This window comes from Garra rufa, chromosome 22 (genome assembly GCF_049309525.1).
Source record: "Garra rufa chromosome 22, GarRuf1.0, whole genome shotgun sequence".
In the NCBI taxonomy this organism is placed as follows: Eukaryota; Metazoa; Chordata; class Actinopteri; order Cypriniformes; family Cyprinidae; genus Garra; species Garra rufa.
This window is the reverse complement of record NC_133382.1, coordinates 26,260,837-26,280,134: the sequence shown is the minus strand read 5'-3', so window position 1 is coordinate 26,280,134 and position 19,298 is coordinate 26,260,837. Positions and strand designations below refer to the sequence as shown.

The window sequence follows — 19,298 nt, the reverse complement described above, 5'->3', positions numbered from 1 at the left end:
TACTGCCCATCCGCTCAGCAGCCAAACTTAGCATGGATGTCGTGAAATGAATATTTCTCACCATCTTGTCTAGGTCTCGTTGAAGACTGGACTTCTCCATGTGGATTTTCTCATAGGCCTGAATGACATCTTCAAGCTGCTCCTCTCGCTCTTTACTCTTCTGAAGCTGGAGAACACAAACACTGGTATCATTAAAAGGAATTTCCTTTGGCTTAACAGCTTTTATACACACCTTATGATATTTAAAAATCTTTCATTCTTACTGACATTTTTTGCATTTTTACATTAGCGTGTATACGCTCTTGAATTACAATGACAGTTGGGATGTCCTCGGGCTATATAATGACAAGCTGTTGTAACATTAGGTATAAAGCAGGTGTAATATAAAAATCGATTAAAACATTACCATTTTGTCAGGTTTTTTTTGTCACATTTCTTTTTACGGTCTTGTTTATTACCGTTATGGATTTTATATCTTTCCAGTAGGCCAAAAATATCAGCTCTGCTGACAGATGTCTGCTTCTAGACGCATGACCTAAATCGTACTCCTTTATTAACTTGTTTTTTTGTGTCAGCAGCACCACATGCATGCATCATGGTACTCTTGTGAATGCGTGTCAAAGACTGACATAGAAAAGAAGAAATTGTTGAAGAAATTGGCTAGTTTAATGATGTCCTTACTACATTTCATGGCCTTGAATGTGCTACTGTAGTTCCATTAATGTCTATACAGGGTCAGAAAGCTATTGGATGCCATCAAAAATATCTTATTTTGTGTTCCAGAGATGAATGAATGTTTTACAGATTTGGAACGACATGAGGGTGAGTAATTACAGAACTACAGAATGAAAGAACTTTCATTTTTAGGTGAACTAACCCTTCAATTTTTGCTATCATTTTTCAGGGTTCATACAGATGCTGTAAAATTAAATTCCAGGACTTTCAAGGACTTTTCAAGCACTACTTTTTTGATTTATAAGGACTTCAATCAGATATTTCATTTATCAAACAATGCCTTCTGTTTCAAATTCTCAAAAAAGAGAAATAGAAAAAAAAAAACTCAATAAAATGGCAAAAATAAAGTGAAGCACATGTGAAGTATTACTACTAAAGTATTACAAAGTATACTACATATTTAATATAGTAAAACCACTGTTAATTTTCTTAAGGGATTTGTATTTGTGCATACTTACTTTCTTTTTTCCTTTTTTTGTTTTTATAACTGTACTGCATTGCTGGTTTGATGTTTTCTACTGTTTGCGGGGAAAAAACAGAAAAAAAAAATCTTTTTTTGCGAAATTATTCCGAAATCCTGATCAGAAGCAAAAGATTTGGGACCCTGCTGTCGAATCATTCAATTCGCTAAATGATTAACGAACCTGTTCCAATCTAAATCAAATGATTTGTGATATTTGCGATGTGAAGTCCCGATCTGAAACAAATGATTTGTGATACACAATCCTATTGGAGTGCTTTGAAATAGTGAATCATTTTGCGATGCAATGGTTTAACTGATTTGCAATTTCAAAATACTCTGTTTCACCCATCACTACGTGCTTTTTAAAATCGTTACAAGCGATGTCGAAATTAAAAAATAAATGGCTCTTTTAATTTGACCTGGTTTTTGCTAGTGATTCGCCTGGAATGAATGATCAAAGTCACAAGTTTGAATCAACCGGAGCTTCTTTTCGCATCTTCAGCAAATGTTTACACGACACTACCAGTATAGTGCTTACTTAGCTTGATTGTTTTCTGACATTAAATGAATTAATGAATTAATATTGAATTATGAATGATCTGAATTTATGTTTTTTGAATTGCGTGAATTTTGCGTGAACCCCCCCCCCCCCCCCCCCCCCCCCACTTATTTCATAGATACATTGTCTTTCAATAAGTCAAGCACTTTTCAAATACCTCTTCCAGGATATAACTACTTTCAAGGGTTTTCCAGGCCTTAAATTTCAAAAAGTCAAATTCAAGTAATTTAAGCACCTTGTATGAACCCAGAATTTTGCAGTTTCAATAAAACCTTGTGACAAATCAGATTTACAAGGCAAAAAGACATTACAAGATCAACAAAATGTAATACTTGAGTGGCGAAAGGGCAAGTGACTGTTTTGTCAACTGGTCATGTTGCGAACAAGTTTCGTTCTTTGACAAATTGCTTGTCTCTGGAAACCAGGACACGGTGTGAGAAAGAATAAAAACATGTATAGACACAGGCGGTGTTCTATCTGATATATAAAACTAAAAATAATAATAAAGTGAAACAAATGCACTCATGTTGTTCCCTGCAATTTCATTTTAATACAGACACACATAAGCGTCTACTTCAATTATCATATAAAGCACCTCTCTGCGGTGATCCACAGATAACAGTAGCTTATTTTCAGAAAAAAAAAATTACAGAACAGGGTATTTACTTTCAATTGCGCTGCATCAGATCTCAGCAATAGACTCATGACTGCAAAGCTCTGGGTGTTGGAAAAAAAGTGAAGAATAAAACACAACAAGACACGAATCGAGAAGGAAGGCCTGAGTCAAACGAGGAGGGCGGGGAAGAATAAGGAACGTACACACAAAGTACCAAACGTCAGCAAAAGCGAGGGAGGTGTGGGAGAGAGAAAAGAACAGATGACAAAGAGAAATCTGGCTCCTTGATGGAGGGAAGGCTGCTGGGTGGCTATGGAAACACATAGCAAGCATCATTAATTAATGAGACGCTTCGCCAGGCAATGAGCCGAGAGATGCAGAGAGAGAGTATGATCTTCCCATTTACACTCCACATCACAGCCAGTCGGGAGAGACAATTGAGAGCAGGCTTTAGGCACGCGAAAACGAACGCTTCGTGGTTTAGATTACATAACGCCTTTGGTCATGAATGACTGGGCATCTGAAGTTGTCTTTCATTTCTCAACTAATCATATTACCTCTTTAATCTTTCCATTTTGTGACGTCTAATCCAGATTTACAACACAATATAGCCAAGTCATAATATAACAAGGGGTTGTTCGAAATGAGCAGAACATTAGATGAAATACAGTCCAGAAAGAGGTGTGTGCACTGTGCACACAGTATATGCGTGTGTCCTCTCACCTCGAGGGTCAGCATGTTGACTCTCTGTTGCAGACTGCCATTTTCTGACTGGAGCAGTGCTGTGTCTTTGGGCTCAAAGGAGCAGTAGGAGTTTCTGTCATCTCCAAACTCGCTTATCATGGGGAACTGCACACACACATACAAGAAAAAGTGACACAGGGGTCAGAAGAGGTAGAATCATTTATGGGTATTATAAACATTGTGCCATTTTTGGAGCACAAAATGTCATATTTACTAACAACCTGCAATCTGGTTTAACAGGGCACTATCTGCACTGGTTTAACACTGCGTTGTGAGTATTCAAATGAAGTCATTGTCATTCTTTCCAGCACAAATATGCAAATCTACAAGGTCTACAGATAGACCAGACATTATTCACCAAATTCAGCACATTTAAGGTTGTACAGAAAGCCGTTTTAAAACAGATGTTTGTGAAAAATCTCTAGCAATTGTAATCTGGAAAAAAATAGTATAGGATTGCCGTTTTCAATTGCTATTACATTTCACAAATAATTACAAAGAAATGGCAAGTAACACACTGAATTAAATATAATATTTTGAAGTAAAAAACTGAAACAATTTTCCTGTTCAATGTACAGCAATCATAACATTCACAATCATTTTTACAGTGCAACAGAATCAAGCTTTATAAATTGTTATATATACAGTATGTGATCCTGGACCACAAAACCAGTCATAAGGGTTCATTTTGTTGAAATTGAGCTGAATGAAAATGCTTTCCATTGATGCATGGTTTGTTAGGATAGGACTACATTTGGCCAAGATACCACTATTTGAAAATTTGGAATCTGAGGGTGCAAATAAATCTAAATATTGAAAAGAAAATGTCTTTAAGCTGACCAAATGAAGTTCTTAGCAATGCATATTATGAAAACAAATTAAGTTTTGATATATTTACGGTAGGAAATATACAAAATATCTCAATGGAACATGATCTTTACTTAATATCCTAATGAATTTTGGCATAAAAAGTATAATTTTGCTACAAATATACCCGTGCTACTTTAGACTGGTTTTGTGGTCCAGGCCAGGGTCACATATCAAGATGCAATGTATAGTAAAGGACTTTTTTTTTTTTTTTTGCATTTTAAAGAGTGCTTCAAAATAAATAAAAATATATATATTTTTTATATATAAATTTTTATAAAAAATTGAAATAAAATAAAAATAAAATAAAACTACCATTCAAAATTCCAGGGAACGTTTTTTGTCTTTTCTTTAAAAAAAAAAAAAAAAAAAACTTTTATTCAGCAAGGATGCATTAAATTGACATAATAGACATTATATTGAATAAAAGACAATAAAAGGCATTATAATGTTACAAAAGATTCATATTTCAAATAAAGGCTGTTCTTTTGAACTTTCTATTTATCAAATAAGTCACATTTTCAAAAGCAAGACAAATATAACCACAATTGATGATAAAAATGTTTCTTAAGCACCAAATCAGCATAACAGATTGATTTCTGAAGGATCATGTGACACTGAAGGCTGAAGTAATGACATGAAAATTCTGCTTTGTCATCACAGGAATAAATTATGTTTTAAGATTTATTTTAAATAGTAATAAAATCACAGTATCACTGTTTTTACTGTATTTTTGGTCAAATGCAGCTTTGGTGAGCATTTTCCAAAAGCAATAAAATCTTACAAACCTCAAATTTTTAAATGATAGTGTATGGCAACAGTGAAAAGGAAAAAGTGCTTATAAAATAGGTATTTGCCCTTGAACGACCTCCAGATGGGATTAGTTAGTCACCAATATATGATTAACAATTCAAAAACATCAGTATTAGTTGTTTTTTAGGTAACTGCCAGGATATATACATAAAATATATATAAAAAGCAAGTTGGTGACTAAGTGATTTGAAGATATTATTAGTCACTTATCAAACAGCCCTTTGCATTTATAGAGGTCTGCTCTCGTAGGCTCCAAGTTCAGCTCCTACATCATCTTCTACCTCACTACTTGCATCAGTAGATGCTGTGTGCTTTGATGTGCAGGAACTCATACTCCTACGAGCTTTAGGAGCTGTGTGCATTAGTTCCCCACGTTTAGCCCTTTACCAGACAGTGAGCCACACAGAACGCAGAACTCTGGAGGCGCTCTCTCTCTCGCCTTCTGCAAAAACAGCTGCTCTTCAGAGGCTAGCCGTCGCTGGTGCATATACATGCATATGTTTGGGCAGGGCCAAACCGAAAAGCTTTAAAGATATCCAATCTGGAGAAGCATCTACCTGCAGCTCCCCAGAGACCTGGCAGCTACCCAACCTACCTAGCTGTACCCAAAGATTACATCAAATGAACCAGCAGTTTTGTAAGTTTATTTGTACAGCACTTTTCACAATGCATATTGTTCAAAAGCAGCTTTACTGAAAATGCAGTTTTCAACAATAGAAGTATTTTGCTGTCAGGCAAAGATGAGTGTGTCAAAGTAATGTCCATATGGCAGCTACAAGTTATGTAATTAGTCATGCAATCAGTTAAGCACTTTTTGTATGTCAATCCAATACTCATTTTAAAGGGAAACTTGGGTATAAAGACTTGTATGGTTTAATAGGTAAATTATGTCTCTTACTAGAATATGTAGAAGAAAACCCATGAAAGATTATTTCGATGACCTGAAATGGTTGCATTCTGTGAACTACTAGCGCTACCTGTTGTTATTTTTACCGCAACACAACTCGGAAAATAAAATACTGATACGATGACCACAGTTATTACTGAAAAAGCTTACAGGTGGCAATAGATATAAGTGTAAGCTTACACCAAATGCCATACTATTGATTTTTCCCCACAAGGAGTCTAAACACTCCGGATATCAAGTGAAATCCATGCTGAGAAGCTCCTTTAGTGGTTGCGGCATCATGACAAACGTAGGCATGTTTACATCCTGCCAGGATGACATCTAGAGTTTCTTGTTTCCGTTTGTAAGCTCTTTTAGTAGTTATGGTCTACTAAAAGCCTCAAAGGGCTCAAGGGCTCATAAGGGCTAAAGTAGAGAGAACAAAGACGCGGGTCTTTAAGACGTTTTATTCGCCCACAGGCATCTTCCCATTCTTTTTTCTTCTTCTTATCACTTTTCTCGGTGCCCTTCGACTAAAAATTACAACCAAAAGCCGCACTTTTGTGGCATTGTATCGGTATTTTATTTTCAAAGTTGTGGTAAAAATAGCAATAGTTAGCGCCAGTATGCAACCATTCCACGTCATCAAAATAATGGCACCCCACAGCTTTGAGAGTCAAAAAACATACACAGATTAAACCCTGTGGCTAGTGACGATACATTGAGGTCTTAACACACGAAACAATCAATCTGTGCAAGAAAATAAACAATATTTATATATTTTTTTAACCTCTGATCCACCGCAATGTCCAACTGTTCTGTATAAGTATAAGCACAAGTAATTTTGAGTAGCCGTCGTACCCACAATCTCTTTGCACTGTGTAAACAATAAGTGACGTATATGGACATTGCGGTGGATCAGAGGTAAAAAAAAAATGATATAAATACTGTTCAGTTTCTTGCACAAACCGATTTTTTGGTGTGTTAAAACCTCAATGTATCATCACGAGCTGCAGGGTTTAATTTGTTTTTGTCTGTGTATGTTCTGTTGACTCTCAAAGCCGTGGGTCCCATTGACTGCCATTATATGACTGACAAACTGCAACAGTTTGAGTTAAAAATCTTAGTTTGTGTTCTACTGAAGAAACAAAGTCACCTACATCTTGGATGCTCTGGGGGAAAGCAGATAAACATCAATTATTATTTTTTTGGCTGAACTATCACTTTAATACCTGGGGTTCCCTTTAAGATTTGTTAAAGATGACATTTAACAGAGTTATTACAATACTGTTTTTAAATATTTCATTGAACATTAGATGACAAATAAAGTAATCTAATGTATAAACGGGAAAAGGAGAATGAACATGTCCGACACTAGCCTTAATCTTAATAAATGTAAATATTTCTAATATTGGCAGATAACTGATATGATACCAACATACATTTCTGAGTACTGATCATTTTAGAGAAAAGCTACCATCTGCTCAATTTTAAATGTTAATCTTACATGAATGATACTCAATCATGTTTAAAGATTAGATAGAGACGTGATCTACTTTCCTAACAATCAGGTTATCTAAACACCATCAGAAGCATTTTGTATTGTGTGTATAAGTGGCTTTGTGTGTTTTCATGTGAGAGCGTGACTTGTTAATTATAGAGAGCATGCATACTTGTTTATGTACAGCTTGACTCACATGTCAGATGGGCTATAAATAAAGCTCTTTCATGAAGCAGACATGAAGCAGGCACAGCTCTTAATGAATGCTGCCTAACGACAGTATTCAGCTGGTGAACACTCACAGATCACCATTTTGACACAAAGACTGCAAAGAAACTCTATAATAGTTAAATGAAACATTTGGCCTTTACCAGAATCAGTGGCATAACTATTGGTGCAATAATAATTGATGGGCCTCCACCATTTCCACCCTCCCTAAGACTACAAACTGTTCAACGTTTGAGGTTGGTGAGATTTTTTTTATATTTTTTTTATAAAGTATGCTCAGTAAAGCTGCATTCATTAGATCAAACATAGAGTAAGATGGTACGAACAATAGTTATTTGTCTCAACTCTCAGTGTGTCTTTTCTTCTGACAGGCTATATTAATCAGTTTGATTTAGTTGTTGACTTACTGTAGTTATATTTAGCTGAACAGATTAATCATAGCATTAATTTATCTACAGATTCATGTTTATGTTTGAGTCACACTTTCTCTTAAAATGGTTCAGCGCCACATAATAAAGACCTGTCAGAAACATAGTTTGCCTTACTCTTTCTGATCTATTAAACTAGGGTTGCTCGATATAGGAAGTGGTTCATTTAATTATTGCTTTATACTCTTTTTCAGTGTATTTCTCTGCTGTGTGCTAGATATTCATACTATTCCTTACTGTGTGAGTCCACTCTGCTCTACTCTAATTAAATGCCCTATATAGTATGTCTGTGACCGTGTCACTGTCTCTGCATTAATGTGATATGTGGAAGTAAGGAGAAAGGACTCGGGGCTAACAAGGATGTCTACACCTCATTTTTTAACTGGATAATTATGTCATATATACGACACTTGCTAAAAAAAATCTTATATTGGTATAGTAAAAGCTACAGGTTAATTTGATAGGCCATGGCATTTGAAAATGAGTCATTTTGATATTTTAATAAGCTTAATTATGTTTAACAGACTGTTTTATCAACAAGACCACGTTGAAAATCTGGGATGTTTTTCATTTAAACCTCGAAATAAGCTGGTGGTTTTAAACAAGAAAAGTTACATAATAGTAATTTTAGATTCTGCGCTATTTCTAGGCCGCTAATCAAAAGTTCTTCGTGCTTCCACTGAAGCACAAGATGCTTTGTAAATCATTCTCAAATCAAGATGTGTAACATGATCATCAGGCTTTACAAACTTGTGGAGTTTATGCAGATCAAGTGGTGTAATTATATAAACTAATTGCGGATGAATTTTATAGCATTGCACAAGTGGACTTTGGACCCCAATGTATAATTTAATGGTTTTAGAATATGTGGCCTCCGTGAATGTATGAGAGAAAGTAGCTACTGTAAAGACGTTAGACACTTTTAGTTTTTTAATCATTGAACACATAAAGATATATCGTACAGTATAAAGGTTGTATAAAGATATCTTAAGTAGCACAGGTATATTTGTAGCAATAGCCAAAAATACATTGTATGGGTCAAAATTATTGACTTTTCTTTGATGCCAAAAATCATTAGGATATTAAGTGAAGATCATGTTTAATGAAGATATTTTGTAAATTTTCTACCGTAAATATATCAAAACTTAATTTTTGACTGGTAATATGCATTGCTAAGAACTTCATTGGGACAACCTTAAAGGCGATTTTCTCAATATTTAGATTTATTTGCACTCCGAGACTCTAAATTTCAAATAGTTGTATCTCGATCAAATATTGTCCATCCAAACAAACCATACATCAATGGGAAGCTTATTTATGATGTATAAATCATCATTTTTTAAATATAAAAATGTACCCTTATGACTGGTTTTGTGGTCCAGGGTTACATATTGTACTATAGTACATGTAAAAAACTTATTCAAAGTTGTTGAACTGCTGGAGCAATATTTCAGTTTTTCTATTTAAAAAAAAACACACTCTTGTGAATGTGCATCAAATACTGACAGAGAAGAGAAGAAATTGTTGAATAAAGTCGCTATTTTTGCTTTTTTTTGTGAACAAAAGGTATTCTCGTAGCTTCATAAAATTCAGGTTAAACCACTGATGTCACATGGACTATTTTAATGTCCTTACTACCTTTCTGGGCCTTGAACTTGGTAGTTGTGTTGCTGTCTATGCAGGGTCAGAAAACTCTTGGATTTCATCAAAAATATCTTAATTAGTGTTCTGAAGATGAACAAAGGTCTTACTGATTTGGAATGACTTGAGGGTGAGTAATTAATGACAGATAATATCAGATAAAGTGGCAGATTCAGCATTTGATTGGTCAAATCGCCTGTCAATCAAACTCCCAGTCAAGGGTCAATTAAATATGCTACTATTTGCTGCAATTCCTGACTGAAAAAGTAAATGCTACACCAATTTTTTTTTTTCAGTGAACTGATCTTCCCACACTGCCGGTAGTTACGCCGCTGACCGACATCTAAGGTGACCTCCGCTGTTATCTGTTACAGTATCACAGGCTAAAGGATCTTTAGGGCGTTTTGTACCTTTATCTCGTAAATCTTGAGTTTTCTTTTGATGTCTGCATTTTCTCGCTCAAGGCCAGCCAGTCGGGTCTTAATGTCCTGGTAGGCGCTGATGAGGGCGAAGTGGGAGGCAGAGTACATGTCTTCTGATAAGGGAGAGTTGGTCCAGCCCACCCCACAGCCATCTTCTTTCAGACCCTCATTACCCCCCAGCAAGCCCAACTGGCCCCCGAAGAGAGACTCCATGATCCCTGATCCTCAACCTGTAAGATGCGAAAGAGAAAAAGGAAGGTTGTTAATGTGAATCAAACGTAAGTTAATCAGCTTTGAGACATGCACTCTTTCATCCTGTACATCATTTTTCACTCCTTCAATGGTTTTGTTGTCGTGCACGAGCTCCACTTCACCGCACTCAGGATAATTGTTTCCTTTCGCAACTATGTTTCTTCTCATTAGTATTGACATCCACACCACTATCTATTTGTACAAACCACCAAACCACACCAAACAAAAACCAAACACCAGTTCTCTTTTTTAACCCACGCATCCTTTATCTTCTCTGCTCATGTTTGGTTTTTGGTTACAATGTGGACTGACCACAGTCAATGAGACATTATGAATTATTCAGGAAGACAAAGGCTAGAGATACTTGAAAGAGCGGAGCTGCATGACCTGATTCAAGTACACGCTGTGCTGCTAAGAGAATGACATCACCGCCTAGCAACACCGCCTGAGATCACCTGTATAGCTGCCATTTCTAACAAGCTCTTACGGGGTCAGCAAATTCTTTGAATACAGCATTGTGTTGACATTAAATTTGCTGGAGAGAAAAATATGCGCTTCAAAAATATGCTATCATTTAAATTTTTTATTGATAGGGTACATAGAAACTGTGTTCCGAAACCTAATGAGCTGCCTAGCTGTCTTCTTCCAAGGCAGCATCCTAACTGAAATGAAACCTCATAAGTGACAGATTTGGAGCGCTCTATAGGCAGTAACACTGTGCGTCATATAAATAGGGTTCCTCACAGAGCACACAGGAGACATGACTCATAACTGATGGCAATAGTTTGCTAGCATGTTGCTAAGCTAATGATGCAATACATAGCTTAAGCAAATATTGCAAATACTTAAAATGGTGATTGGTCCTTATTGGTCTTGATTGGTCATGAATATATATATATACAACAATTCTTTCTGGTCCTCGAATCTCGTTGGCTTAAAAGGAGTGTGGTATTCTAGTGATATTGGACTCCAAACATTTTACCGTTTGTATCACTCCGCCCAAAATTTTAAAAATAATACTGTTATGGAATGTAGAATTTATAGGTGCAAAAGTATTTGTTTAGACTTCAAATATGCGGTTTGTTAATAAAGATAACGTCTGTTTGAAAATTGGCTGCAACAATTTTGGAGATGTGAGCTCCAGGGCATCAGCGGCCGTTCAGCCCTCATGAACCCGCCAAGAACAGCCTTACCTCAGCCAGATCTTCTGGCCACTGGCTCTTATGTCTCTATAGTGGTTAAACATGGCACATAATTTGTTTAGGGTAAATCTAACAGGCAATATTTGGTTCCATTAATCTATTATTTGTTCCAGACCAAATAGTTTTGGCAAAATGTCATTATATATATATATTATTTTGTGATATCGGAATTCCAAACGTTTTACCGTTTGTATTACTCCACTTGTGGTATTTCTCACAGCTAGTGTGATGGTGGATGCACAAATCCACTATAATTGTATAAATAATACTGTTTTTGGGTCACAGAATGTAGTTGTAAGAGTTTTTTTAGGTGAGAAAGTACTTGTTTAGACTGAAAATATGCGGTTTGTTTATAAAGACATTTTTGGAGATGTGAGCTGCAGGGCATCAGCAGCTGTTCAGCACTCATAAACCCACCAAAAGCAGCCATACCTTGGCTAGATTTTCTGGAATTTGACGCTAACTCTGATGTCTCTGTAGTAGTTAAACATGACATATAATTAGTTTTGGGTAAATCTTTGGTCTCATTAATGTATTATTTGTTCCAGAGCAAATAGTTTTGGATGAGGGCAAAATCTTATCGTGTTATATTTTATGTACATTTAAAGCTGTATATCAGAGTGTTTTCTTTGTATTTTTGACTGAATAGCCTTGCAACTTTTACGATGGCTGTTGTTTATTAAATATTATTATTCAATAAATAATATTTTATATAAATAACTGTAGTATTTTATAATAGCATTTAGTATTGGTAAACAGTGTGCATGTGTTCGTGATGGTGATTTTAGTTACATTGATTTTAGTTACAGGAGACTGGAACATGGTTGTAAACAAGGAAGTGATTTTACTTTCAACAACACCTTGTAAGACGCAGCTAACAAATGCACTGAGCAGTGTTACCATCAAAAACCACCCTTAACAGATGAAATGATAGTACGACAAAGATATCGCCTTCCTCAGCGGACATTCAAACTATGTTTTCTTGTGAATATGAGATTGAGCTAAAGAATGAATGCTGTCCATCTCTCTCTCTCATAATACTCTACATAATACAGTGAGCTTTTAATACAGCAATACAATATGCTTTCAGTGAAGCAACTCAGCATATCTTCATGACTATTTCTAAAGTGACATTTTAGAATTAGTAAAGAAAGCTTGGGCTCAACTGTTGAACTGTCAACTTGAGATTTGTATCTGTGGCGGAAGGAAGTAGGGTTTTTAAAAACACTCATTTTTTGTTTCTTATGTATTTACACAATCCGTCGAACTGTTGCATAAACACAATATCAAACACTCATAGCTGTGTGATGGCTGTATATCAGCACGCTGTGATATACCTATGGTCGAATCACAGCTGTTCCGATATACAGAGTTCTCCTGATTTTGAAAATCAAGCTCTAGCATCAAAATAAAACCACAGAAGTGCACTATAAAAAGTGCACTTGAATGCATGCTGTTAGACAGCCATGTTTGTGGAGGTGTAGCTTTATTGCTCCCCTGTGTGTTGCCTTCATGCCCTTCGGTCCCCAGAGCCCACTGTCCACACCATGACGAATCGCTTTGCTGGTCTCGCCAACACTCATTCACAACAGATAGCACTGCCTTAACAACAACATTGCAGGACACAAACATGGATAGATAACATGGAGTAAGCAGAAAAATCTTCAGTGTAAACTGTGTTTCGTAAGATGATATGGATATATGCGTGCAGCATCAGGTTGGCCATCTGATACAGCATGGAGGTGTGAGGAGATTTTACTGCACACAAAATGAGTCAGATGCTCCTTACTTAGTGAGCTATTTTTGATCACTTGCGTATCAATGCTCAAAAAACGTACAAAGAAGCCTTGGACCTCTTCCTGGGTGTTCTCTCAATTCTACTCTCTCTCTCTCTTTCTTCATCCTTCAGGGTAATCCAGAAAAACACCCACTCACACCGATACATTTGCTCAGGCATGGCTAAGCAGCATGGCCATGGGGGGAGAGATTGCTGTTCTGATGAAGGTGTGAATGTGTGTAGGTGGAAGAATATCACTTTAGAGACATTCCGACCCACTACATTAATACAAGTGTGTTCTCACCCAGGGATCTCTCTTTGCTGCAGCACAATGTACTTATCTCATGTGGCATCTATGCTATTGCAAACATCTTGAAAGGTCATGCACATATATAACTCTAATTATGAAGTAGCATGATTAGCGTAGTTAAAAAATGTTTGGCTAAAGCCCAGCGGCCAGAAATGTGTAAATCTGTTCAGTCCTGGTGAAATTCAAAAGGGTGAATTGTTATAAAAAAGCCAGTTCGGCTCTTTTTTTATACAAGAAAAATAGCATTCACTGGCTCTCAATATCAGCTATCATTTTACAGACTGGGGTTCTTGAATTGATGAAAAGATATTAGTTATTTATATTGACTGTAAAATAATATAAAATCATGTCAAATCAAATATATTAAATAATTACAGTAATTTACAACAGTAATATATCTTTATTTTTATAATTAGTTAAAATAAACTAAAACTACTACTAAAAATTATTATTGCCACTACTATCAATATCAGAGAATGTGAACATGCAAATGTGTCACTGAATTATTAAAATATAAACTTGTGGGCCCTTCATGTATATATTTTACATTGGCTGACCAAAATGTTTGGGAACCCCGAATAATATAATGTTTCCCAAAATAGGGTTTGTGAGTTAATGAAAAGCTATTGATTAATTATATTGACTGTAAAAAATAATGTCAAATCATCTCAAATCAAATCAACTAAATAACTGTATAGTCTGATGCGCTATATAATATAATATAATATAATATAATATAATATAATATAATATAATATAATATAATATAATATAATATAATATAATATAATATAATATAATATAATATATTTTCTCAACCAGCATTTCAGTCTGGGTCTCTTTGTTTGCTAAAACTATCCCTGGAATAACACATCTTACACATATAAAACAAACTACTATGTTATTAAAATGATTTTATTCCTGCCACTGGTGCCCCTCTAAAACAAACAGGTGCATCACACGCCTGCATCCTATTGACAAGCGTGCTGCTGACACAAACATACAGTCATCCCAGTCTCAGTGAAAACAAGCATTTAAGCACAGGGATTACAACACGGCTCTGACAATTTGTTAGGGCTCAAAACCCTGGCAAGATACAAGAGAAAACAACCAAACGGGACACTCTTTCCATGGCTAGCTCACCACACATTTATCTTCCCATCTCACTCCATCTCACCTATTGTCTAGCTCTCCTCTGCACCTAATTTTGTGAACACTTACACTCTGCGCACACCTATTAAGAATTCCACAGCTCTCCTCCCTGCTTCATTAGAGCAATTACCACAGGAAGTCATTTGTTACCTGGGGCCTAGATGGCACTGGCACAGACATGGACACACACACACACACACACACACACACACACACACACACACACACACACACACTCTCTCTCTCTCACACGGAGATATTTTCAGCAACTCATTCGCAGCTCGTCATTATTAAATGACAAAAAATATTTCATTAAAGCTCTGTTCTGAATTATGTCACACCACTGCAATTCAAGACGTAATGGCAATTAATAAATACCAGAATTTATATGTAAATACATAATTGTTGGGGTTAAGATGTGTACATTTCTTCACCATGTCTCTCAAATCATTATGAGATTGAAATGAACATCATTTGCCTTAATGACGTGGTGGGCAGCACATTTCGTTGAAAGAAAGATTGGCACATACAACCTTTGAGTTATTTAATAATCTGTCAGAATTTACGAAACGCCAGCATCAAACGCTCTTCTGCAGACAGTGCTATTGCATAATTTCCTTCAGTCCCACTTGCTCATGAAATTGGCTGGCATCCTAAACATTTACCACAAGCCGCATGCAATTACAGACAGCAGGACACAGTCGTATCGGACTCGAGCCCATTTTGTCACGGGGAATCTGGCTGCTATAATGCAGATATCATAACGCACACACACAAACAAACACACACACACCTGTTATTTCAGTGGGGTGTGTATGTGTCTTTCTGGCACGGTTTGTGGCCCCTCACTTGGCGTACGATTAGCAGGGCTGCAAGAGAAGTGTGACTGCCCGCGATATAAAAAATGACCACTGCGGTTCTACAGGTGTGTCTTCACACAAGCAAGAATACATATGCCTACACACACATCTATGCATCCCACACTTTACTGAGCGAAACAGCCATAACACAAGCGTGAAAAAATAATTTGATATAGAAATGGGTTGACGTAAAAAGAGCAAATTCACATATTTTAACACCCAAAACACAATGTATGTGCCAAACTAAACATTCTTCATTGTTTGTGCCATATTTGTGCCAAAGAAAGCCCTGGAACCATGAAACACAGCTATTAATGGCCAGAAAGTAGATCACATTTGGCTACACCACAATTAATATTTTTGGTTCATATACAGTTAAAGTCAAAAGTTTACCTACACCTTTCAGAATCTGCAAAATGTTAATTATTTTTTTATTTACTACTGACCTGAAGAAGATATTTCACATAAAAGATGTTTACATGTAGTCCACAAGAGAAAATGTCCTGAACAGTTAAACTGCCTGCTGTTCTTCAGAAAAATCCTTTAGGTTCCACAAATTATGTAGTTTTTCAGCCTTTTTGTGTATTTGACCCCTTTCCAACAATGGCTGTATGATTTTGAGATCCAGCTCCAATTTAAATCTCCATCATTCACACTGAGGACAACAGAGGGACTCTTATGCAACTATTGCAGAAGGTTTAAACTCTCACTCATGCTTCAGAAGAAAATTCGATGCATAACAGCCAGGGGTGTAAACTTTTGAACAGAATTTGTTCATTTTTCTTATTTTGCCTAAATATCATATTTTTTCATTTAGTACTGCACTTCAGAAGCTACAGAAGACACTTACATGTTTCCCAGAAGACAAAATAAGTTCAATGTACCCATATTTTCCTAAAGTTTTCACCCCCGGCTCTTAATGGGTTGTGTTTCCTTCTAGAGCATCAGTGAGTGTTTGAACCTTCTGTAATAGTTGCATATGAGTCCCTCAGAACGATCTCAAAATCATACAGTCATTGTTGGAAAAGGTTCAAATATGCAAAAATGCATATGAATGAATTTGAGGGACCTGATTTTTCTAAAGAACAGCGGGTGGTTTACCTGTTCAGGACAAACAAGGGACTCATGAACAACTATCACTAAACAAAAAAACAGCTGTGGATCATTCAGGTCACAACACGGTATTAAGAATCAAGTGTATGTAAACTTTTGAATGGGGTTATTTTCTCGTGTTATTTTCTCTATATATAAACGTTTTTTTTATGTGAAATATCTTATTCAGGTCAGTATTAAATAAAAAAATAACATGCATTTTGTCTGATCCCCAAAAGTTTGTATGCAAACTTTTGACTTAAACTGTAAATGCACAATCTGGATAAAAGTATTGGGACACAGCTCTTATTTTTTAAATTCAGGGTTTTCAATCAGACCTATTACCACGAGTGTATAAAATAGCCATGCAGCCTGCATTTACAAACATCAGTGGAAAAAAAAGTGAATTTAAGCATGGTACTGGGATGCCACCTTTGCAATAAGCCGGTTTCTGAAAATTCATCCGTGCTAGATATTCCACAGGGAACTGTAAAATGGCATTATTGGAAAATGGAAGCATTTCAGCCACAAAGTGGAAGACCACATAAAGTCACCGAGCATAGAAATTATGGGTTTCCATCAAAGTATTTTAAAGGAGACCTATTATGACCCTTTTTACAAGATGTAATATAAGTCTCAGGTGTCCCCAGAATGTGTCTGTGAAGTTTCATCTCAAAATACCCCGCAGATCATTTATTATATCATTTTGTAAATGCCTATTTTGAGTGGAAGCAGAAACATGCTGTTAAATGCAAATGAGCTGCTGCTCACCGCCCGCTTTTTCCAGAATAGGGCTGTGCCTTTACAGCTCATAACTCCGATACTCTGCCAAAAAAACATCTGTTTGGTTTTCATTATCATGTCTAGCACACTGAAATCATGCGTTTTAAACCATATTAGTTTAAACTTCTAATAGAAAGTAGAAATAGAAATAGATGTCGCATGGCATGTGAGTACTAAACTAATGTTAAAAACACAAATGAGTTACAAAAAAGTTGGTTATTTTTATGAAGGTAAACAGCTGGGAAAGAAACCACATGTTTATATTAGATCTTTGTGGCAGCAATGTAATATACAGTAAATAAATCAATAAATTCACTGCTCTCTTGTCTCCTCTGAGGCTGAGACTCTAAACTGTGTTCTGTGCTCATTTGCACAGCCAAAGACAGAACAGTTAGAATGCTTTGCTCGAACTTTTGCCATGGTGTTACAACTGGTACACCGTTATCATTTGCGAAAACACAATGGCGGCACATTTTTTTACACGCTTGCAGAGAAAAGCTTACAAAAACTTTCCTGGTAATCGGGTCCCTGGTAGATGCAGTACTTCAACACCTTTCATGCAAATTACAAATTTGTGTAGAAGAAACCTGAATGGAAACGCTTGATAAAGTCTTTCGAAACATTTGCGCAAATGTGCATTAAATCAATAGAGCCAGCATTTTTGGGGGCATTTTTATTGTTGAGCCCAGCTTACCCTGCTGAAAAAAACAGCATATGCTGGTTAGGTAGGTTTTGGTGCTGGGATGCTGGTTTTAGCTGGTTAATGCTGGTCCTTTGCTGGTTTATGCTGGTCAAGGACCAGCATAAATCAGCAAATGGCTAGCACAAACCAGCAAAGGACCAGCATTAACCAGCTAAAACCAGCATCCCAGCACCAAAACCTACCTAACCAGCATATGCTGTTTTTTTCAGCAGGGTAGTTACATTTGTGATGTTATGACCCTCTATCTCAGAAAACTCCTAGTCATAATTTAGTTTTTCCTCACGGTTTTTAGTAACTTAGTGGCTTACTTTTTTTACAGTCAGAAATGAATCTTAATCTTAATATAATTGGTGCATCTAAGTTAGAAACTGGCTGTCTGCAAATAACTCACTATGCATTGGGCTACTGTATTGACCGTGTTGATAGCAAAACGCCTCCATTTGGAGTGAAGATTGGGCTGGCACAAGTTGGCACGAGCAGCAACACAATTGAGTGGGTGTTGCAGAGGGACTGTGGTTGAGCCTCGTGGGCAAATCAGAGCATGTACACGTGTATTTTTACCACGCAGTGGGAGTAAGAAAGGTATCGATTCAACAACTGCAAACTACAGGCTTTTTGATGTTAATGCTAGTATATGGAAATCTCACTTAGAAACATATATGATACAGTATATGTGACTCACATAAAAAAAAAGTGTATGCAAACAATGTAAACCAGTTAAGTTGTTAAATTGAGTTTTTAAACAGACAAACGGATGCATGCGTGATGCATTCAGGGCAGAGAAATGAATAAAGAAGGTGAGCGGTGTGAAAGCGAGGCACAGCAGGTGTGGGTGCTGCATCTGTAGGTGGAACTGAAGATGGATGGTGGGGAAGAAAGAAAAAAAAGGTTAAGCAAAATTTTACAGCTCACTATATACAGTAGCTCGCCTTTTTCTTTTCTATCCTGCTTCTCGTCATCGTATACCCAGGTTTAGTTTTTGCTCACACTCTGTCTATTGACTGACGTCTTGATCTTTCTACCTCCAGCTCTTCCTCTTTAACAGTTAGCCTCTACCTTCCTTCCATCTTTGGTATGTAACTAAAAACCTACCCATCCCCTGGTATTAAAAGTTCAGCAATACCTCGAAAAGAAATTTTACATAAGCCACTAATGAAGCACTCAGTAATTTGTTCCTCATTAAAAAGTTTTACCCCGAAGACAAGAATAGTGCTTTTGAAAAATCATGTACACTCACAAGATGAAGGAATCTAGGAAAATAACT

At 36.4% G+C, this 19,298-nt stretch overlaps 1 protein-coding gene across 1 annotated transcript in view; it reads right to left on the bottom strand.

Annotated features, from left to right (window-relative positions):
• The window catches only part of LOC141298436 (TANK-binding kinase 1-binding protein 1-like), a 61,197-nt gene that overhangs the window by 19,011 nt on the left and 22,888 nt on the right, over window positions 1–19,298 (bottom strand). Inside the window, exons 2-4 of the mRNA XM_073828958.1 lie at window positions 9,892–10,133; window positions 3,097–3,222; window positions 62–166 (exon numbers count right to left, since the gene is read on the bottom strand). Coding sequence (XP_073685059.1) covers window positions 62–166; window positions 3,097–3,222; window positions 9,892–10,116 — 456 coding nt within the window. The 5' untranslated portion in view covers window positions 10,117–10,133. The remainder of the gene's footprint in view (window positions 1–61; window positions 167–3,096; window positions 3,223–9,891; window positions 10,134–19,298) is intronic.